General features: G+C 47.4%; 1 protein-coding gene across 3 annotated transcripts in view; it reads left to right on the forward strand.

Moving 5' to 3' along the window:
- Nucleotides 1-24349, forward strand: part of gprc5ba (G protein-coupled receptor, class C, group 5, member Ba) — a 34523-nt gene that overhangs the window by 4466 nt on the left and 5708 nt on the right. For 2 of the 3 annotated variants that reach the window (XM_042316361.1, XM_042316360.1), the window contains exons 2-3: nucleotides 22157-23182; nucleotides 23497-23624. In XM_042316361.1, coding sequence (XP_042172295.1) covers nucleotides 22159-23182; nucleotides 23497-23624 — 1152 coding nt within the window. In that variant the 5' untranslated portion in view covers nucleotides 22157-22158. The remainder of the gene's footprint in view (nucleotides 1-22156; nucleotides 23183-23496; nucleotides 23625-24349) is intronic. The other variant, XM_042316362.1, reaches the window with a different exon arrangement.

The following is a 24349-nucleotide window of genomic DNA, read 5'->3' on the forward strand; positions in this document are numbered from 1 at the left end:
TGGGGGGAGGGAGGGGCTCTGTGTGTGGGGGAGGGGCTCTGTGGGAGGGGGCTCTGTGGGGGAGGAGGGGCTCTGTGTGGGGAGGGAGGGGCTCTGTGTGTGGGGAGGAGGGGCTCTGGTGGGGGAGGGGCTCTGTGTGTGGGGGGGGGAGGGGGGGCTCTCTGAGGGGCTCTGTGTGTGATGGAGGGAGGGGCTCTGTGTGGGGGGGGAGGGAGGGCTCTGTGTGTGGTGGAGGGAGGGGCTCTGTGTGTGGGGGGGAGGGAGGGGGGCTCTGTGTGTGGGGGAGGGAGGGGCTCTGTGTGGGAGGGAGGGGGGGGAGGGAGGGGCTCTGTGTGTGGGGGGAGGGAGGGGCTCTGTGTGTGGGGGGGGAGGGAGGGGCTCTGTGTGTGGGGGGGGGGTGTGTGCTCTGGGGAGGGAGGGGCTCTGTGTGTGGGGGAGGGAGGGGCTCTGTGTGTGGGGGAGGGAGGGGCTCTGTGTGGGGGGGTGGGGGGGCAGGGGCTCTGTGTGTGGGGGAGGGGCTCTGAGTGTGGGGGAGGGAGGGGCTCTGAGTGTGGTGGAGGGAGGGGCTCTGTGTGTGGTGGAGGGAGGGGCTCTGAGTGTGGTGGAGGGAGGGGCTCTGTGTGTGGGGGAGGGAGGGGCTCTGAGTGTGGGGAGGGAGGGGCTCTGTGTGTGGGGGGGAGGGGCTCTGTGTGTGGGGGAGGGAGGGGCTCTGTGTGTGGGGGAGGGAGGGGTGTGTGGGGGAGGGAGGGGCTCTGAGGGGCTCTGTGTGGGGGGAGGCAGGGGCTCTGTGTGTGGGGGGAGGGAGGGGCTCTGTGTGCTCTGGGGGAGGGAGGGGCTCTGAGGGGTGTGGGGGGAGGGAGGGGCTCTGTGTGTGGGGGAGGGAGGGGCTCTGTGTGTGGGGGGAGGGAGGGGCTCTGTGTGTGGGGGGAGGGGCAGGGGCTCTGTGTGTGGGGGGGGGAGGGAGGGGCTCTGTGTGTGGGGGGGGCAGGGGCTCTGTGTGTGGGGGAGGGAGGGGCTCTGTGTGTGGGGGGAGGGAGGGGCTCTGTGTGTGTACATGGGGGAGGGAGGGGCTCTGTGTGAGGGAGGGGGGGAGGGAGGGGCTCTGTGTGTGGGGGAGGGAGGGGCTCTGTGTGGGGGGGAGGGAGGGGCTCTGTGTGTGGGGGGAGGGAGGGGCTCTGTGTGGGAGGGAGGGGGGGAGGGAGGGGCTCTGTGTGTGGGGGAGGTAGGGGCTCTGTGTGGGGGAGGGAGGGGCTCTGTGTGTAGGGGGAGGGAGGGGCTCTGTTTTTCTAAGAGTGTATGCTGTACATGGCCTGCAAAGGAGAAGTAGACTAATATGCAATATTATTCTGAGGTCCTGTCTTTGGTGTCACACAGAGTGAGTTAATCATCATTCAAACTCGAACACCTGATGTTTTACCCTCTGGCCTTCTTCTCTCTCAACCATATGTACCTTATGCCAACCATGTGTATATCTGGTAGAGCTGTGTGTGAGACAGAGAAAGAGAGAGAGAACGTATGAGCATGTCATATCTTCATCAACGCCTGAGTTTCCTCTTGTGTGCACGTGTGTCTGTGCTCAGAGGCAACAGCTTGACTCATCACACAACGATCACACAACAATCCCTTCCACGCTACAGCTTCCTCCGCACATCCTGCTCTCCTCTGTTCCTCTCCTCTCATCTTCTCCTCTCCATTGCACTCCCCAGCACAACCCACCCCACTAATTCTTCTTCTGATCATTATAATGTAACCCAGACATGCTCTCTGACTCTCTCTCTGATCATTATCATGTAACCCAGACATGCTCTCTGACTCTCTCTCTCTCTGATTGTCATCATGTAACCCAGACATGCTCTATGACACTTTTTCTCTCTGATCATTATCATGTAACCCAGACATGCTCTCTGACTCTCTCTGATCATTATCATGTAACCCAGACATGCTCTCTGACTCTCTCTCTCTCTCTGATTGTCATCATGTAACCCAGACATGCTCTCTGACTCTCTAATCATTATCATGTAACCCAGACATGCTCTCTGACTCTCTCTCTGATCATTATCATGTAACCCAGACATGCTCTCTGACTCTCTCTCTGATCATTATCATGTAACCCAGACATGCTCTCTGACTCTCTCTCTGATCATTATCATGTAACCCAGACATGCTCTCTGACTCTCTCTCTGATCATTATCATGTAACCCAGACATGCTCTCTGACTCTCTCTCTGATCATTATCATGTAACCCAGACATGCTCTCTGACTCTCTCTCTGATCATTATCTTGTAACCCAGACATGCTCTCTGACTCTCTCTCGGATCATTATAATGTAACCCAGACATGCTTTCTGACTCTCTCTCTGATCATTATCATGTAACCCAGTCATGCTCTCTGACTCTCTCTAATCATAAAAAATTTGACTTAATTGCCAAGTCAATTAGCATATGGTCACGCTGTGAGACCCAGTCACATGTTAATGAGGACTAATTATCCAGGCCTGGGATGCCTGGAGAGGTCTGGGGACCATGGAGGGAGGCACAGAACTATCCCTGTCTGTCTGTCTGATCGTCAGTCAGTCAGTCTGTCTGATCGTCAGTCAGTCAGTCTGTCTGATCGTCAGTCAGTCAGTCTGTCTGATCGTCAGTCAGTCAGTCTGTCTGATCGTCAGTCAGTCTGTCTGATCGTCAGTCAGTCAGTCTGTCTGATCGTCAGTCAGTCTGTCTGAGTCAGTCAGTCTGTCTGATCAGTCAGTCAGTCAGTCTGTCTGATCGTCAGTCAGTCAGTCAGTCAGTCTGTCTGATCGTCAGTCAGTCAGTCAGTCTGTCTGATCGTCAGTCAGTCAGTCAGTCTGTCTGATCGTCAGTCAGTCAGTCAGTCTGTCTGATCGTCAGTCGTCAGTCAGTCTGTCTGATCGTCAGTCAGTCTGTCTGATCGTCAGTCAGTCAGTCAGTCTGTCTGATCGTCAGTCAGTCAGTCAGTCTGTCTGATCGTCAGTCAGTCTGTCTGATCGTCAGTCAGTCAGTCTGTCTGATCGTCAGTCAGTCAGTCTGTCTGATTGTCAGTCAGTCAGTCTGTCTGATTGTCAGTCAGTCAGTCTGTCTGATCGTCAGTCAGTCAGTCAGTCTGTCTGATCGTCAGTCAGTCAGTCTGTCTGATCGTCAGTCAGTCAGTCAGTCAGTCAGTCAGTCAGTCAGTCTGTCTGATCGTCAGTCAGTCTGTCTGATCGTCAGTCAGTCAGTCAGTCTGTCTGATCGTCAGTCAGTCAGTCTGTCTGATCGTCAGTCAGTCAGTCTGTCTGATCGTCAGTCAGTCAGTCTGTCTGATCGTCAGTCAGTCTGTCTGATCGTCAGTCAGTCTGTCTGATCGTCTGTCAGTCTGTCAGTCTGTATGTCTGATCATCAGTGTGTTTGTCTGTCTGATCATCAGTGTGTTTGTCTGTCTGATCATCAGTCTGTCATCAGTGTCTCTGGCATAGTCTTTATTTATTTATTTATTTATCTAGTTCTTTCTCTCTCTCACTGCCACAACCCTCTCTCTTTCTCTCTCATTCTCTCTATTCCACCTGTCTCCCTCTCTTCCTCAGTCTTTCTCTATCTTATTCTCTGTCACTCCCTCCATTTATCTGACACAGCTGTGGAAGACCGATGACGTCAGTGAAGGAACATGGTGTTATTGTGAGATGGAGGAAAGAAAATAGGTCTTTAAAAAGAGCTAGTATGGAGTCCTGCCAACGAGCCAGTCTAGAAAACAGGTCTTCAAAAATAACTAGTATGGAGTCCTGCCAACTTGCCAGTCTAGAAAACAGGTATAAAAAGAGCTAGTATGGAGTCCTGCCAACCAGCCAGTCTAGAAAACAGGTATAAAAAGAGCTAGTATGGAGTCCTGACAACCTGCCAGTCTAGAAAACAGGTCTTCAAAAATAACTAGTATGGAGTCCTGACAACCTGCCAGTCTAGAAAACAGGTATAAAAAGAGCTAGTATGGAGTCCTGCCAACCAGCCAGTCTAGAAAACAGGTCTTCAAAAATAACTAGTATGGAGTCCTGCCAACCAGCCAGTCTAGAAAACAGGTCTTCAAAAATAACTAGTATGGAGTCCTGCCAACCAGCCAGTCTAGAAAACAGGTCTTCAAAAATAACTAGTATGGAGTCCTGCCAACCAGCCAGTCTAGAAAACAGGTCTTCAAAAATAACTAGTATGGAGTCCTGCCAACCAGCCAGTCTAGAAAACAGGTCTTCAAAAATAACTAGTATGGAGTCCTGCCAACCTGCCAGTCTAGAAAACAGGTTTTTAAAAAGAGTTAGATGATGTAGTTTGGAGTCCTGCCAGTCTAGCATCTCTTCTGAAGACAGATTAAAGCCCCCCAAGGTCCCCATCCTTCCCTGACCTCTCCATCTCTCCTCTGACCCCTTCATTTGCCCTTGGGCTCTGGCTGCGTTGTGATTCTTCCACTTTTCCCCAAGTGTACACTCGTAAACTCCCCCTCGTGGATTTAAAAGAAATAGACAGGTCAAGGAATATTGTTGAAACTTGGTCCAGCCATGCTTGCACAAGTCCAATGCCTTTAAATGCATTGAGAGAATCGTACCAAAAGAGTATTTTTAAGTGTCATCCAATATGGCGATTAGTTACCAACTTTCATGGTCGATGCAATGCTAACAACAGTATCTTGTTCCTAATGAAGCACCTTCGTTACAGTACTGCTGCTGATCCCCAAAAATATTACAGATATGAATTAATTTACGTTAAGATGTCGTCCCCTACAAATGATGCAGCGTCCCTCCCCTTGGGACAATACATTTCAGTTAATTACTATAGCTCCCGACCTTGGGCCAATCAGTGTCATTTAGTAAATGCTGTATCTCTATGGCAAGACACATCGTTCACCCAAGTTTAGTCCGAATTTGGTCTGTGCTGTCTGAGATATCGCAAGTGACTAATGTACGAATGAACGGACAGAGAGAGATCCACAGTCCCCTCCCCGATTCTGTAGACGACATTACAGCATTGGTCGGGAGCGACAGTACTTCAAAAGGCTAATTAGTAATGAATTATTATGGCTACCTTACGACATGATGACTAATGTGGCATGGAACAGAAGAGGCAGATGTGAGGCAAGCTTTGGTCCATCTCCCGGAAATGACCTGCTGACCCCAACAACATCTGTCTATCTCCACATCTGGAGCCCTGCACGGGCTAGGGTTAGGACACACACACACATGCATGTGCACACACATATACACACACATATACAGAGCATTCGGAAAGTATTCAGACCCCTTGACTTTTTCCACATTTTGTTACGTTACAGCCTTATTCTAAAATGGATTAAATAAAAACATTTCCTCATCAATCTACACACAATAACCTATAACGACAAGGCGAAAACAGGTTTTTAGAAACACACCCTTACATATATATATATACACACACATCTAAACATCTAAACGCACGCACATACTCACACCCCCCCTCCACAAACAAACACAAAAAATTGATTATTTATCATCTCTATCCATATCAAATGAATGACAAAATTGCTAAAAGACTGAGGAGAGGAGAGTGAGTTGAGAGAGATCCTAGTCAGAAAATGTAATCATCTACCCAATTATGGTTATGGTAATTACACAGCATCTGGTAGTGCACTGTCTAGGGTAATTGTAGAGGATGATAATTGTAGAGGATTGCTCTGTAGGTTTCTGCTTTTGACTTGAGGTACTGAAGACGGTTCTTGCTGTCGTAGCCATGAGCAATTGCATTATTTATAGGCCTTATAAATGCAGTTGCAATGTGTTGGTATTACTTGTAGTGTAGTATATTGTAACATTGATGTGAAGTTGTATACTATGTATGTAAATGATGCATTGGTGTGTAAATGGTGCATAGAACCAGTGTGCAGTGAGAGCTATTGGGGAGTAAGATAGTAAGGCTGCGTTTATACAGGCAGCCCAGTTTTTTTTTAGAGCTGACCAATCAAACCAGTTCTGAAAAAGACATGATGTGAAAATATCTGATGTGACTGATGTGAAAAAACAATTACCAAATTTACCTGTCTGAACAAAGCCTAAGTGTATACAGTGCATTTGGAAAGTATTCAGACCCCTTGACTTTTTCCACATTTTGCCTTATTATAAAATTGATTAAATAGTCTACACACAATAGTAGTCTACACACAATACCCCATAATTTTATATTAAAAAAAAAAAAATCATAATTTTACCCCCTTTTCTCCCCAATTTCATTGTATCCAATACTATCTTGTCTCATCGCTACAACTCCCGTACGGGCTCGGGAGAGACGAAGGTTGAAAGGCATGCGTCCTCCGAAACACAACCCAACCAAGCCGCACTGCTTCTTAGTGCGCCTCCAACCCGGAAGCCAACCGCACCAATGTGTCGGAGGGAACACCGTGCACCTGGCTACCTTGGTTAGCGCGCACTGCGCCCGGCCCGCCACAGGAGTCGCTGGTGCGTGATGAGACAAGGATATCCCTACCGGCCAAACCCACCCTAACCCAGACGACGCTAGGCCAATTGTGCGTCGCACCACGCACCTCCCGGTCGCGGCCGGCTGCAACAGAGCCTGGGCGCGAACCCAGAGTCTCTGGTGGCACAGCTAGCGCTGCGATGCAGTGCTCTAGACCACTGCGCCACCCGGGAGACCACAATACCCCATAATGACAAAGCATTTTTTTTAGCAAATTTATAAAATTACAAAAAATGGAAATATCACATTTACATAAGTATTCAGACACTTTATTGAATCATCTTTGGCAGCGATTACAGCCTCAAGACTTCTTGGTTATGACTCTACAAGCTCGGCACACATGTATTTGGGGAGTTTCTCCCATTCTTCTCTGTAGATCCTCTCAAGCTCGGTCAGGTTGGATGTGGAGCGTCGCTGCACAAATATTTACAGAGATGTCGATCGGGTTCAAGTCCGGGCTCTGGCTGGCCCACTCAAGGACATTTCGAGACTTGTCCCGAAGCCACTTCTGCGTTGTCTTGGCAGTGTGCTTAGGGTTGTTGTCCTGTTGGAAGGTGAACCTTCGCGCCAGTCTGAGGTCCCGAGTGCTCGGGATCTCTCTGTACTTTGCTCCGTTCATCTTTCCTTCGATCATGACTAGTCTCCCAGTCCCTTCCTCTGAAAAACATCCCCACAGCTTGATGCTGCCACCACCATGCTTCACCGTAGGGTGGTGCCATGTTTAAATCTTGGTTTCATCAGATCAGAGAATCTTGTATCTCATGGTTTGAGAGTCTTTAGGTGCCAAACTGGCTGTCATGTGCCTTTTACTGAGTAGTGGCTTCCGTCTGGCCACTCTACCACAAAGGCCTGATTGGTGGAGTGCTGCAGAGATGGTTCTCCTTCTGGAATGTTCTCCCATCTCCACAGAGGAACTCTGGAGCTCTGTCAGAGTGACCATCAGGTTCCTTGTCACCTCCCTGACCAAGGCCCTTCTCCCCCTATTGCTCAGTTTGGCTGGGCGACCAGCTCTAGGAAAAGTCTTGGTGGTTCCAAACTTCTTCCATTTAAGAATGATGGAGGCCACTGTGTTCTTGAGGACCTTCAATGCTGTACAATATCTTTGGTACCCTTCCCCAGAACTGTTCCTTGACACAATCCTGTCTCGGAGCTCTACGGACAATTCCTTCAACCTCATGTTTTGGTTTTTGCTCTGACATGCACAGTCAACTATGGGACCTTATATAGACAGGTGTGTGCCTTTCCAAATCATGTCCAATCAATTGAATTTACCACAGGTGTACTCCAATCAAGTTGTAGAAACATCTCAAGGATGATCAATGGAAACAGGATGCACCTGAGCTCAATTTTGAGTCTCATAGCAAATGGTCTGAATACTTATGCAAATGTTTTTGTTTGTCATTATGGGGTATTGTGTGTAGATTGATGAGGATTAACATTTATTTTATCCATTTTAGAAAAAGGCTATAACATAACAAAATGTGGAAAAAGTCAAGGGGTCTGAATATTTTCTGAATGCACTGTGTGTGTTTTGACACTGTGCGTTATAAACTGACACACACTCTCTACATACATACACTAAACATTTAGGGTAACACATTTTCAGTGTGCAGAGGTAAAGAGAATGAGATGCATTGTGGGAACAGTAGTCATTGTTATTCACACATAACACTGTGTACCACAGATCCCTCAGCTGCAGCTCTTGCCTCCATATCTGTAACTGTGAGGAGGATCAGGATGCCTAAGCAGGCAGACAGTGCAGGCAGTGCAGCAGAACTGGTAATAGCTGGATTCTGGATCCCTCCTTCCCCATTACATAAGAGAGAGGGAGAGATAGAGGGGTAGAAGAAAATCAAACAGAGCGTGAGGAGATGGTGAGAAAGAGGGAGAGAAGGAGGTAGAGAGCACAGGGAGAGCATAAGAGGGAAGGAAAGAGGATGGTAGAGAGAGATGTGGGGTAAGGCAGGGGTTTTGCTGTACCATATGATCGGGTGTTGGGTGAAAGAGGGAGACAGGGAGGAAGAGAGCTGAGAAAGGGAAGAGGGAAGTAGTGCGAGTGAATAAAGAAAGAGAGGGATGTAGGGTAAGGAAGGGGATTTGCAGTACCGTGTGGTTGGGTGTTGAGAGGGAGGAAGAGAGAGAGAGTGCCAGGGAGGGGGTAAGGCACATGGTTCACATCCCATCTTCAAATGTGGCAGAGAGATGAGAATGCTGCTCTCTTTACAGCAGGGGAGGGGGAGCAGATTCAACATAAATAGAAGATTTCAACTGAGGGGAGGACAGAAATGGCTACAGAGAGATAAGAGGGGGCACAGGGAGCGAAAGACAAGACGGATGGAGAGAGAGAGAAATAGAGAGAGGAGTGGCAGCTAAGGGAGAGCAAGAGAGGGGGCAGAGAGAGGGAAATGGACGATATAGAGAGGGGGCAGAGAGAGGGAAATGGACGATATAGAGAGGGGACAGAGAGAGGGAAATGGACGATATAGAGAGGGGACAGAGAGAGGGAAATGGACGATATAGAGAGGGGACAGAGAGAGGGAAATGGACGATATAGAGAGGGGACAGAGAGAGGGAAATGGACGGATATAGAGAGGGGACAGAGAGGGAAATAGACGGATATAGAGAGGGGGCAGAGAGAGGGAAATAGACGGATATAGAGAGGGGACAGAGAGGGAAATGGATGATATAGAGAGGGGACAGAGAGGGAAATGGACAGATATAGAGAGGGGACAGAGAGGGAAATAGACAGATATAGAGAGGGGACAGAGAGGGAAATAGTGTCACGATCGTCGTAAGGACCGGACCAAAATGCAGCGTGGTATGTTTTCATGATGATTTTTTAATTAAAGAAAACACTGAATACAAACTATACAAAAACAATAAACGAATAACGACCGTGAAGCTATAATGAGAACTGTGCTGGGACAAGCAACTAACATAGACAATCACCCACAAACAAACAGTGAAGCCAAGGCTACCTAAGTATGATTCTCAATCAGAGACAACTAATGACACCTGCCTCTGATTGAGAACCATACTAGGCCGAAACATAGAAATCCCCAAATCATAGAAAAACAAACAGACTGCCCACCCCAACTCACGCCCTGACCATACTAAATAACGACAAAACAAAGGAAATAAAGGTCAGAACGTGACAAATAGACAGATATAGAGAGGGGACAGAGAGAGGGAAATAGACAGATATAGAGAGGGGACAGAGAGGGAAATAGACGGATATAGAGAGGGGACAGAGAGAGGGAAATAGACAGATATAGAGAGGGGACAGAGAGGGAAATAGACGGATATAGAGAGGGGACAGAGAGAGAGAAATAGATGGATATAGAGAGGGGGCAGAGAGGAAAATAGACAGATATAGAGAGGGGACAGATAGAGGGAAATAGACAGATATAGAGAGGGGACAGAGAGAGGGAAATAGACAGATATAGAGAGGGGACAGAGAGAGAGAAATAGATGGATATAGAGTGGGGGCAGAGAGGGAAATAGACAGATATAGAGAGGGGACAGATAGAGGGAAATAGACGGATATTGAGAGGGGGCAGAGAGAGGGAAATATATAGATATAGAGAGAGGGCAGAGAGAGGGAAATAGACAGATATAGAGAGGGGTCAGAGAGATAAATAGATGGATATAGAGAGGGAAATAGACAGATACAGAGAGGGAAATAGACAGATATAGAGAGGAGGCAGAGAGGGAAATAGACAGATATAGAGAGGAGGCAGAGAGGGAAATAGACATATATAGCGAGGGGACTAAGAGAGGGAAATAGATGGATATAGAGAGGGGCAGAGAGAGGGAAATAGACAGATATAGAGAGGGGCAGAGAGAGATAAATAGACAGATATAGAGAGGGGGCAGAGAGGGAAATAGACAGATGTAGAGAGGGTACAGAGGGGGAACAAGACGGATATAGAAAGGGGACAGAGAGGGGGAAATAGACGGATATAGAGAGGGGGAAATAGACAGATATAGAGAGGGGGCAGAGAGGGAAATAGACAGATATAGAGAGGGGGCAGAGAGGGAAATAGACAGATATAGAGAGGGGCAGAGAGAGGGAAATAGACAGATATAGAGAGGGGCAGAGAGAGGGAAATAGACAGATGTAGAGAGGGGGCAGAGAGGTAAATAGACAGATAGAGAGGGGGCAGAGAGGGAAATAGACAGATATAGAGAGGGGACAGAGGGGGAAATAGACGGATATAGAAAGTGGACAGAGAGGGGGAAATAGACGGATATAGAGAGGGGGAAATAGACAGATATAGAGAGGGGGCAGAGAGGGAAATAGACAGATATAGAGAGGGGACAGAGAGGGAAATAGACAGATATAGAGAGGGGGCAGAGAGGGAAATAGACAGATATAGAGAGGGGACAGAGAGGGAAATAGACGATATTGAGAGGGGACAGAGGGGGAAATAGACGGATATAGAGAGGGAAATAGACAATATAGAGAGGGGACAGAGAGATAAAAGGGATGAAGACACTAAAGTTTTTTTCTGCTATGGAGGAAGGAAGGCTGGGGGCTCTACTTCACATTACTCATATGAGGGAGGGAGGGAGGGAGGGAGGGAGGGAGGGGGAGGGAGGGAGGGGGAGGGAGGGAGGGAGGGAGGGAGGGAGGGAGGGAGGGAGGGAGGGAGGGGGAGGGAGGGAGAGTGTTTGGGTGGTTGTCTCTGTCAGTACTCTGTGTACCATCTCCAGCCTGTCAGACAGTCACCCTACACAGAGTGGAAGCCATCTGTGCCAGATTGAGTGAGTAAGTAAGTAAGTGTGGGAATGAGTGAGTGAACGGACAAGAGAGGGACTGAGTGTGGAGGTGAGTGAGGGACTGAGAAAGTGAGAGAGGAAGCGACTGAAAGACTGATTGTATAGATGGTTGGTTGAGCGGGTAAATGAATGAATGAATGAATTGATAGATGGATGGATGAATGGATGAATTGATAGATAGATGGATGACTGGAGTGAGCATGGTGATGTAGCACTCTTGATCTCTCTCCAGTACTGTGTGTGTGTTGAAACTCAGCGTCACTACCTGTCTGTTACTATATGTTCTGAGTCTGTACTCCACACTGCAGCCTCACAATGTGGTTTTCATTCCCTGTCACAAAGCAGAGCCAGAGAGAGAGGGAGAGGAAACAGCAGTCTGCATGGTTGTGTGGGGATGAGTGAACCCCCTCTGTCCTGTCCTCCCTCTCTCGCTCCTGTCTTTTCAGAGATGGGGCGTAACCATGGTTATCAGGGGCTCTGCCAGAACAAAACATTGTGTGAGGACTGAACACAACACCCAGAGCTGTCTGTGTGTCCTTATATCCGTATGTGTGTGCGTGTATGCTTGTGCCAGTGGTGTGCGTGTGCGTGTGTGTGTGTGTGTGAATAGAGCTAACGCCATGCTTAGTTGACTCATCCTTGTGGAAGCGCTGATTGCTGTTAATGTAAACCAGTGGTAACCAGCGGTGGAAAATAAAGGGATTTAATGTTTCACCTGTACTCTCTGAGCCCTGGGCATACTTGGCAAATCACAATGCACCAAAGTCGCAAACAAGTCCTGTGTTTTTAAAAATGCAAAAATAGCATTGCTTAAATAATGACTGTGAACCCTCTTGAGACATTCGCCCAGCTAACACAGAACATTCCCACAACCAACATATTTTTACCCAAAATGTTCTGAGAACTAACATTTCTGATTGGAATGCCTCTTGGGACATTAGCCCAGCTAACATAGAACATTCCCACAGCCTAAAAACAATGTTCCCTGAATGTTTTGGGAACCAAAAGGTGTGAGCTGGAGAACTACCTACTAGGCCTACACAATGACTGTTGTTGCCCAGACACTCAGGGCTACAGGTCAGGTGCTCACTGATCTAGCGATTTCTCACCCTCCTAATGGTTACGGTCAGGATGGGAGGTAAGGTAATCTGATCCTAGATCTGTGGTTAAGCTGCAACTTGTATCTCAAGCCAATCAGTCAGAGCTGCAGGTCGGGTGTCAAGGCATGACTTCTCACCCCTGACCCCAGTGACCCCTGTGGGCCTTGAGCCCAGGATTTACCTCAAGCATGCCTCCTGTCCCTCACACACACTCGAACTTGGTTTGAAACGTGTCTGTCTGCAAGAGAGGGCTCAAGGTAGAAGTATCCCCAGACCCCACTCCTAACCTTAACCCAGCTCCCACTCCTAACCTTAACCCAGCTCCCACTCCTAACCTTAACCCAGCTCCCACTCCTAACCTTAACCCAGCTCCCACTCCTAACCTTAACCCAGCTCCCACTCCTAACCTTAACCCAGCTCCCACTCCTAACCTTAACCCAGCTCCCACTCCTAACCCAGACCCCACTCCTAACCTTAACCCAGCTCCCACTCCTAACCTTAACCCAGCTCCCACTCCTAACCTTAACCCAGCTCCCACTTCTAACCTTAACCCAGACCCCACTCCTAACCTTAACCCAGCTCCCACTCCTAACCTTAACCCAGACCCCACTCCTAACCTTAACCCAGCTCCCAATCCTAACCTTAACCCAGCTCCCACTCCTAACCTTAACCCAGCTCCCACTCCTAACCTTAACCCAGCTCCCACTCCTAACCTTAACCCAGACCCCACTCCTAACCTTAACCCAGACCCCACTCCTAACCTTAACCCAGACCCCACTCCTAACCTTAACCCAGACCCCACTCCTAACCTTAACCAATTGATGAACGATAACATTGACCATGAATGGGTGGTTAGGAACAACTTCTACCTACAGGTAACCTCCAAGGAAAGGAAACACCAACATAAAGTGTTTTAATAAGGCCACCATGACAACTTCACTGCACCTTGGCATAGATTATACAAGTGTCTGGAACTCTATTGGAGGGATGCGACACCATTTCACGAGAAATTCCATCGTTTGGTGTTTTGTTGATGGAAAATGGTGGAAAATGCTGGCCTCTCCAGAATCTCCCATTAGTGTAAATCAAATAAGTACTAGAATGAATCTAGTACTGAAAGCACAAGCTACAGCTAGCACTGCAGTGCATTCAATGTGGTCAGTAGTTGACTCAAATAGAGAGAAAGAAAATAGTTTTGAACAAATTAATTTCTTTAAAAATTAAGGAGAAGCAGCAGAGAGAGAGATAGCTATATTTTGTATTTTTTTTCACTTAGCTAGCTAATTTAGCCTACTCAAACACCGGGCTCAAAGAGAGGAATGCTATTTATGTTAGCTAGCTGGCTAAGGCTATCCAACATAGGAACTCATCCAAGTCAAGATAAGCTTTCGGTTGTATTAATTTATTGCCACCAGGGCCCGCCAGTGTAACTGCTAAACTTCTTGTTGGACCCTGTACTGCATGATTGTAGCGGGTTTACTAACATGTTAGCTCTTGTAGCTATGTTGCCTACGATGTTAGCTAATATGGTAACATATGGTATGAAGGTTTAGCTTGGAAAGATTTTTTGCCTGGCCACAGACAGCTGACGTGTTGTGCACTGAAGTGCACAAGCGAAGGGAAAAGGTGAGAGGAGGAGAGCGTGTTGATGCGAGAAGGAATTATACAACAATAAGCAAGTGATGTTGCTGTTTGTATGTGGCTGCTATGAAGGTGAACTGTGTGATCAGGGGTGTATTCATTCCGCCAAATTCTGTTGAAAAACATTTCTTAAATGGAAGAAAACGGAATGAAATGAGGATAAACCGGAATTTGTCCAATAGAAACTCTTGTTGGCAACTGTTTGGACGAATGATTCCCCCCTTATCGGCTAGATGCAGGAAAGAGCGCGCAAGGTGGTATTGAATGTGTCACTGTCTGTCACCTTGATTACTCCAATTTGTCTATCAACATGTGCATCTACATTGTAAATTTTCATTCATAGGCTAGGATGTAGCAACCTCATGATGGGTATAGGGAAAATGTGAGTTATGTAGCTAGTAGCCTAAAGTTATTGCTGTTACATTGAGCTGGGTGAATAGAATATGAATGACAGTCATCCAATATGCTGTAATATAAATAAGTCCAATAAATTGTCCTCCCTAATCATAAATGGCACCGACTGCCACTGATGTAAATATTATGTTACTGTCTATTAATGGCACCTAGAAGCAGATATAGCATAGCACAGATATAGCATAGCACAGATATAGCATAGCACAGATATAGCATAGAACAGATATAGCATAGCGCAGATATAGCACAGATATAGCATAGCGCAGATATAGCACAGCACAGAGATAGCAGAGAGCAGATATAGCATAGAACAGATATAGCATAGCTCAGATATAGCATAGAACATATATAGCATAGCTCAGATATAGCATAGAACAGATATAGCATAGCTTAGATATAGCAGAGAACAGATATAGCATATCTCAGATATAGCATAGAACAGATATAGCATAGCTCAGATATAGCATAGCTCAGATATAGCATAGAACAGATATAGCATAGCTCAGATATAGCATAGAACAGATATAGCATAGCTCAGATATAGCATAGAACAGATATAGCATAGCTCAGATATAGCATAGAACAGATATAGCATAGATATAGCATAGCGCAGATATAGCACAGCACAGATATAGCATAGCGCAGATATAGCACAGATATAGCATAGCGCAGATATAGCACAGCACAGAGATAGCAGAGAGCAGATATAGCATAGAACAGATATAGCATAGAACATATATAGCATAGCTCAGATATAGCATAGAACATATATAGCATAGCTCAGATATAGCATAGAACAGATATAGCATAGCTTAGATATAGCAGAGAACAGATATAGCATAGCTCAGATATAGCATAGAACAGATATAGCATAGCTCAGATATAGCATAGCTCAGATATAGCATAGAACAGATATAGCATAGCTCAGATATAGCATAGAACAGATATAGCATAGCTCAGATATAGCATAGAACAGATATAGCATAGCTCAGATATAGCATAGAACAGATATAGCATAGAACAGATATAGCATAGAACAGATATAGCATAGCACAGATAAAGACAGTGGCTGGAAGCCTTGCTGCACCAGATATCCTCGACACACTCATAAAGCTGTCTGTAATCTGAATTAGTGTAAGCTGCCTTGGAGCGAACCAACACCCTGATGGAGGGGTTTAATGCCAACATTCATGAACCCAAAATGGTGTATTTTTCTCTTTTGGATCCCACCACCACTATCAGCGACCCCAGGTTATTTCCATGAGCCAGACCTAATTAAGGCTAACCACAGGGCTTTTCCCATTACTGAGCCTAACCAAACTGCACTGAGCTGGGTTGTGGACACATTCAACATTCTGTAGTTGCAGGAACCATGCTAAAAAGGACAATGTGCAAAGACAATATGTCAGCCAATCAGTTTGGTTTGGGTGGGCATGATAGTGTGAACAGGGTGAAAGGGTTGTGTAGGGTCTGTGTTGTTATGTCAGCCAGTCAGTTTGGTTTGGGTGGGCATGATAGTGTGAACAGGGTGAAAGGGTTGTGTAGGGTCTATGTTGTTATGTCAGCCAGTCAGTTTGGTTTGGGTGGGCATGATAGTGTGAACAGGGTGAAAGGGTTGTGTAGGGTCTGTGTTGTTATGTCAGCCAATCAGTTTGGTTTGGGTGGGCATGATAGTGTGAACAGGGTGAAAGGGTTGTGTAGGGTCTGTGTTGTTATGTCAGCCAGTCAGTTTGGTTTGGGTGGGCATGATAGTGTGAACAGGGTGAAAGGGTTGTGTAGGGTCTGTGTTGTTATGTCAGCCAGTCAGTTTGGTTTGGGTGGGCATGATAGTGTGAACAGGGTGAAAGGGTTGTGTAGGGTCTGTGTTGTTATGTCAGCCAGTCAGTTTGGTTTGGGTGGACATGATAGTGTGAACAGGGTGAAAGGGTTGTGTAGGGTCTGTGTTGTATTTGTGTGGTTGTGTGTGTTAGAGTGACGCGTGGTGATGGTTTAAAATGAATGCAGTGCTATTGACTGTATGAGGCAGATAGGAAAGTATGTCTGAAAGGTCAGTGTGTGATGTGTCGTGAAGGGACCGGACAGATGTTGTTGACTGTTACTAGGCTGGTTTAAATACAGGCTGGTGTGTCAGTGTGAATGTGTGTGTGTGTTTGTGAGTTTAGATACAGCCTTACATACTGATCCTACAGTGTGTTCGTTGTCTCTTTAGAGACTTATGAGGGATCGTCTTGTGTGTATTTGTTTTGTTTATGTGTGTTTGTTTTGTTAGGATGGGATAGGATAGGATGGGATAGGATAGGATGGGATAGGATAGGATAGGAGGATAGGATGGGATAGGATGAGATAGGATGGGATAGGAGGATAGGATGGGATAGGATGAGATGGGATAGGATGAGATAGGATGGGATAGGGTAGGATGGGATAGGATAGGATGAGATAGGATGGGATAGGAGGATAGGATGAGATGGGATAGGATAGGATGAGATGGGATAGGATAGGATAGGGATAGGAGGATGGATAGGATGGGATAGGATGAGATGGGATAGGATAGGATGAGATGGGATAGGATGGGAGGATAGGATGGGATAGGATAGGATGGGATAGGATGGGATAGGATGAGGATAGGATGGATGGGATAGGATGGGATAGGAGGATGGGATAGGGAGATGGGATGGGATAGGATAGGATGAGATGGGATAGGATAGGGATAGGATGGGATGGGATAGGATGGGATGGGATAGGATGGATGGGATAGGATGGGATGGGATAGGATGGATGGGATGGGATAGGATGGGATAGGGATGGGATAGGGAGGATGAGATGGGATAGGATAGGGTAGGATGAGATGGGATGGGGATGGGATAGGATAGGATGAGATGGATAGGATAGGATAGGATGGGATAGGATAGGATAGGATAGGATGGATGGGATAGGATAGGATGGGATGGGGGATGGGAGATGGGATAGGATGGGATAGGGGATAGGATGGGATAGGATATGGGGGTAGGATGAGATGGGATAGGGGATAGGATGGGATGGGATAGGATAGGATGGGATAGGATGAGATGGGATAGGATGGGATAGGATAGGATGGAGGATGGGATAGGATGGGATAGGGGATAGGATGGGATAGGATGGGATAGGAGGATAGGATGGGATGGGATGGGATAGGATGAGATGGGATAGGATGGGATAGGATAGGATAGGATAGGATGGGATAGGATAGGAGGATAGGATAGATGGGATAGGATGGGATAGGGAGGATAGGATAGGGGATAGGGATAGGATGAGATGGGATAGGATAGGGGATGAGATAGGATGGGGGTAGGATGAGATAGGGATAGGATGGGATAGGGGATAGGATGGGATAGGATAGATGGGGATAGGATGGGATAGGATAGATAGGATGAGATGGGATAGGATGGGATAGGGTAGGATGGATGGGATAGGGATAGGGATAGGATGAGATGGGATAGGGTAGGATAGGATAGGATAGGGGATGGGATAGGGTAGGATGGATAGGATAGGATGGGATAGGATAGGATGAGATGGGATAGGATGGGATAGGGGATGGGATAGGATAGGATGAGATGGGATAGGATGGGATGGGATAGGGTAGGATGAGATGGGATAGGATGGGATAGGGTAGGATGAGATAGGATGGGATAGGAGGATAGGATGGGATAGGGTAGGATGAGATGGGATAGGATGGGATAGGGTAGGATGAGATGGGATAGGATGGGATGGGATAGGGTAGGATGAGATAGGATGGGATAGGAGGATAGGATGGGATAGGGTAGGATGAGATGGGATAGGGTGGGATAGGATAGGATGAGATGGGATAGGGTAGGATGAGATAGGATGGGATAGGATGGGAAGGGATAGGGTAGATTAGGATAAAATGGGACTGGATAGAATGGGATGGGATAGGATGGGATGGGATAGGATTGGATTGGATGGGATAGGGTAGAATGGGATAGGGTGGGATAGGATGGGATAGGGTGGGATGGGATAGGATGGGATGGGATAGGATGAGACAGGATGGGATAAGATGGGATAGGGTAGGATGTGATGGGATAGGATAGGATAGGATACGATAGAATGGGATACGATAGAAGGGGATAGGATGAGATGGGATAGGATGAGATAGGATGGGATAGGATGGGATGGGATAGGATGAGATGGGATAGGATGGGATAGGGTGGGGATGGGATAGGGATGGGAGGATGGGATAGGATAGGGATGGGATAGGATGAGATGGGATAGGATGAGATGGGAGGATGGGGATGGGGGATGGGATGGGATAGGATGGGATAGGATGAGAGGATGGATGGGGATGGGATAGGATGAGATGGGATAGGATGGGATAGGATGGGATAGGATGAGATGGGATAGGATGGGATAGGATGAGATGGGATAGGATGGGATAGGATGAGATGGCATATGATGAGATGGGATAGGATGGGATAGGGTGTGTTATGATAGAATGGGATATGATAGAATGGGATAGGATGAGATGGGATAGGATGGGATGGGATAGGATGAGATGGGATAGGGTGAGATGGGATAGGATGGGATAGGATGAGATGGGATAGGATGAGATGGGATAGGATGGGGTGGGATAGGATGAGATGGGATAGGATGAGATGGGATAGGATGAGATGGGATAGGATGAGATGGGATAGGATGAGATGGGATAGGATGGGATGGGATAGGATGAGATGGGATAGGATGGGATAGAATGGGATATGATAGAATGGGATAGGATGAGATGGGATAGGATGGGATGGGATAGAATGGGATAGGATGTGTTATGATAGAATGGGATATGATAGAATGGGATATGATAGAATGGGATAGGATGAGATGGGATAGGATGGGATGGGATAGAATGGGATAGGATAGAATGGGATAGGATGGGATATGATAGAATGGGATATGATAGAATGGGATATGATAGAATGGGATAGGATGGGATGGGATAGGATGGGATGGGATGGGATAGGATGGGATAGGATAGAATGGGATAGGGAGTTAATGTGATGGAGAAACAGACAGTCACTGTGAGGTGATATTGATTTCCTCAGTTGCCCTACTCTGGCTGTCAGTGCTTTCTGAAGATCTTCACTTTAAATGTGTGTGTGTGTGGGTGTGTGTGTGTGTGTGTTTTACCTATGCAATATGCCTCGTCTTAGTGTCTTACCTAAACAACATGATGCTGTCAGCTCCTCTGTCTGGACAGAAGGATCCCTGTTCTTCTATTCCTGATATACAGTGCCTTGCGAAAGTATTCGGCCCCCTTGAACTTTGCAACCTTTTGCCACATTTCAGGCTTCAAACATAAAGATATTAAACTGTATTTTTTTGTGAAGAATCAACAACAATTGGGACACAATCATGAAGTGGAACGACATTTATTGGATATTTCAAACTTTTTTAACAAATCAAAAACTGAAAAATTGGGCGTGCAAAATTATTCAGCCCCCTTAAGTTAATACTTTGTAGCGCCACCTTTTGCTGCAATTACAGCTGTAAGTCGCTTGGGGTATGTCTCTATCAGTTTTGCACATCGAGAGACTGAAATGTTTTCCCATTCCTCCTTGCAAAACAGCCCGAGCTCAGTGAGGTTGGATGGAGAGCATTTGTGAACAGCAGTTTTCAGTTATTTCCACAGATTCTCGATTGGATTCAGGTCTGTACTTTGACTTGGCCATTCTAACACCTGGATATGTTTATTTTTGAACCATTCCATTGTAGATTTTGCTTTATGTTTTGGATCATTGTCTTGTTGGAAGACAAATCTCTGTCCCAGTCTCAGGTCTTTTGCAGACTCCATCAGGTTTTCTTCCAGAATGGTCCTGTATTTGGCTCCATCCATCTTCCCATCAATGTTAACCATCTTCCCTGTCCCTGCTGAAGAAAAGCAGGCCCAAACCATGATGCTGCCACCACCATGTTTGACAGTGGGGATGGTGTGTTCAGGGTGATGGGCTGTGTTGCTTTTACGCCAAACATAAACACGTTTTGCATTGTTGCCAAAAAGTTCAATTTTGGTTTCATCTGACCAGAGCACCTTCTTCCACATGTTTGGTGTGTCTCCCAGGTGGCTTGTGGCAAACTTTAAATGACACTTTTTATGGATATCTTTAAGAAATGGCTTTCTTCTTGCCACTCTTCCATAAAGGCCAGATTTGTGCAATATACGACTGATTGTTGTCCTATGGACAGAGTCTCCCACCTCAGCTGTAGATCTCTGCAGTTCATTCAGAGTGATCATGGGCCTCTTGGCTGCATCTCTGATCAGTCTTCTCCTTGTATGAGCTGAAAGTTTAGAGGGACGGCCAGGTCTTGGTAGATTTGCAGTGGTCTGATACACCTTCCATTTCAATATTATCGCTTGCACAGTGCTCCTTGGGATGTTTAAAGCTTGGGAAATCTTTTTGTATCCAAATCCGGCTTTAAACTTCTTCACAACAGTTTCTCGGACCTGCCTGGTGTGTTCCTTGTTCTTCATGATGCTCTCTGCGCTTTTAACGGTCCTCTGAGACTATCACAGTGCAGGTGCATTAATACGGAGACTTGATTACACACAGGTGGATTGTATTTATCATCATTAGTCATTTAGGTCAACATTGGATCATTCAGAGATCCTCACTGAACTTCTGGAGAGAGTTTGCTGCACTAAAGGGGCTGAATAATTTTGCACGCCCAATTTTTCAGTTTTTGATTTGTTAAAAAAGTTTGAAATATCCAATAAATGTCGTTCCACTTCATGATTGTGTCCCACTTGTTGTTGATTCCTCACAAAAAAATACAGTTTTATATGTTTATGTTTGAAGCCTGAAATGTGGCAAAAGGTCGCAAAGTTCAAGGGGGCCGAATACTTTCGCAAGGCACTGTATATATGATCCTGTGGAGGTTGGTGGTAGGAGCTATAGGAGGATGGGCTCATTGTAATGGCTGGAATGGAGGCAATGGAACGGAGTCAAACACATCAAACATATAGAAACCACGTGCTTCTACACCTGTATTGCTCTGTTCCATTAATTCCATTCTAGCCATTACATTGAGCCTGTCCTTCTATAGCTCCTCCCACCAGCCTCCACTGATATGATTCTACATGCCTTCCCGCGTCCGCTCAGACAGTGAGCAGTGTTTTCTCTGAGTATGACTCTGTCTGTGGATACTGATGTTATAAAGACTACCGGTAACTCAATGTTCTCCTTTCAAAACATGTACATTTCCAACCTCCGACTCTTAGCTTCATGGTAAAGCCATATGAATGGTTTGTTTACTTGAATGCTCTTGTTCTGGAAATATCTAGTTAATGCTCATCATTCTGTGTGTGTCTATATGCATTTGTGTGGGTGTGTGTGCATGCATGCATTGGTGTAGTCAGTGTATGTGTACGTATGTTGAAGCTATCAGTGTGTAATGTTGGTAAGGAGCCTCTTGGCTGTGTGTTGACCTCTGGCCATGTACAGGATGGAAGGAGAGAGTCACTGTGCTCCTGTTGTTGCGGATACAGGAAGTGTGGGTGTGGGTGTGGGTGTGTGTGCCGTTGGATAACGCTTCCATGTACATACACTGTCACTCACACAGTGATCACTTGTGTTTCATAAAAAAACACAGCCAGATTTACAGTAGACGATTTACTTGTCACATTTTGTTTCACTTTGCACATTTTGATCCAGAAATGACTGTTTCTCTACCCTCTCTCCTCCCTCCTCCTCTTAGAGATGGCGTTCTTCCCTGTCCTCCTCCTCCTCTCCGTGGTCCAGCGTGGTTCCTCCCAGGACCCTGATGAGGACTCGTTGGCAGTGCCCCGGGGGTGTGGCTGGGGCCTGGTGCGCCCCTACACCCTCCTCTGCGACCTGGACTCTGTTTGGGGCGTGGCGGTCGAATCTGCAGCGGCCGGCGGCGCCCTGGCTGCCATTTTACTGGGCCTGATCATCCTCTGCCGACTACACCACGTGAGCGAGGCGGAGAAGCGCAGCGGCGTGGGACCAATTCTCCTCCTGCTCCTGGGCATCCTGGGCCTGTTCGGCCTCAGTTTCGCCTACCTCATCGAGCGTGACGAGCAGCTGTGTCTTCTGCGCCGTGCCCTCTGGGGCCTGCTCTTCGCCCTGTGCTTCTCCTGCCTGCTGGTGCAGGGTGTGCGGCTCAGGAGGTTGGGCAGCGAGCGCCGGAGCCCGGGGGGCTGCACTCTGACCGGCCTGGCCCTGGGGCTGAGCGCCGTCCAGGGGATCATCGCCGCCGAGTGGCTCCTGCTCACGGTGCTCAGGGAGGGCAGAGCGGCCTGCCAGTACCTGCCTCTGGACTTCTCCTTAGCCTGTAGCTATGTGCTTGCGCTACTGCTAGCCGCACTGGGGGCGGCCTCCTTCGCTCTCTGTGGGAAGACCCGGCAGTGGCGCTGTAACGCGGTCTGGCTCCTCTCCGCCTGTCTGTTGTCCCTCCTCCTCTGGGTTGCCTGGGTGGGCTTCTATCTCTACGGTAACGCCTGGCTGGGGCGGTCCCCGGACTGGGACGATCCAGCATTGGCGATAGCACTGGTGGCACAGGGTTGGCTCCTCCTCCTGTTCCACGCCGTGCCCGAGGCACACTCCTGTCTCTGCTCCCCGCCACAACCCTCCGCCCCTGACTATTTTGACACGTCCCAGGCCCCGTCCCGCATGAGGGAGACCAGCTTCGACGAGGACATCCCCCTCTCACACAGGCAGTTTCCGGAGAACCAGGGCTACGGCTTTGACGAAAACACTGCAGGTAACAAGAGACTTTGACTTTCAAATGTGTATTAAAATTCATGCTTACAAGCTCAGTACAGCGGTTTTACATGCATGTTTCTGTGTATGGGGTTGGATGTAGGACATAGTGACATAGTGATATTACCATACTGGGTTAAAAAGAACTCCATAAGAGCAGTGGTTCTTGTCGTGGTACAAACAGTACCTGTACAGCACGTGTGTTAAAAGTACAGATTAGGCATCTGTTCCTGTGTCGATCTTAATGTAGAATGGATGAATGAATGTGTTTGCAGAAGAGAATAAGAGAATATCGTTGTTCCTCTGCTGTGCCAGGTCTGAGGAGTGCAGGTCATCATAATGGTAACACAGCGCCCAGACCCAGTGCCCCCTTCCGCAGCAACGTGTACCAGCCCACTGAGATGACCATGATCCTGAATGGAGGAGCGGTGAGTTCTCATATTGTACGTTTACACATCCAACCACGCTGCACATCCATTCACAACCTCTATTCAAACTCCGATTATGATCCTGAGCAAGAAAGCAGTGTAGACACTTACACATATATAGAAACATACTCTCACTCACCTGGGCAGTGAGCACACACACATTTACACCCACGTTTACACCCCTGTCACACGCTACCCTTCACAGGTATACAAACTCAAATGATTATTCTGCGCAAGAATGTGTGTGTGTGTGTATGTGTGTGTGTGTGTGTATGTGTGTGTGTGTGTGTGTGTGAATGAGGGAGTGGGTTCCCTGGGCTGCAAACTAGAGCCATCTCTCCAGTGTGAGTGATGCAGCTGTGTCCCTGGCCCAGTCACGCCCTTTATAGCCCCAGGATGGTTGGGTGAGCTCCCTAGCGCATGTGACTAACCTCCAATCACCTCGCTATAAATAAACGTTGCTGACCTGGCAGAGTCTGGAGCCACGCGTCCAGAAAATCGCTGAGCCAACTTTCAGCTTACGTTCTGGGAACGTTTTAAAATGGCTCCCTCCCAGTCTCTGCTCTGACACCTGCCACTACATTAGAGGCAGAATCTGGAACTAGAAAACAGCCAGAAATCACTGAGCCACCGCCCAGCTAAAGCTCTGGGAACGTTTACCTGTGAACCAAATGGTCTCCCTCCTAGTATTATGCTCATAGACCTGCCACCTACATCAGAGTGGTATTAATGTACTTTAG

This window comes from Oncorhynchus tshawytscha, unplaced genomic scaffold (assembly GCF_018296145.1).
Source record: "Oncorhynchus tshawytscha isolate Ot180627B unplaced genomic scaffold, Otsh_v2.0 Un_contig_1758_pilon_pilon, whole genome shotgun sequence".
Classification (NCBI taxonomy): domain Eukaryota; kingdom Metazoa; phylum Chordata; class Actinopteri; order Salmoniformes; family Salmonidae; genus Oncorhynchus; species Oncorhynchus tshawytscha.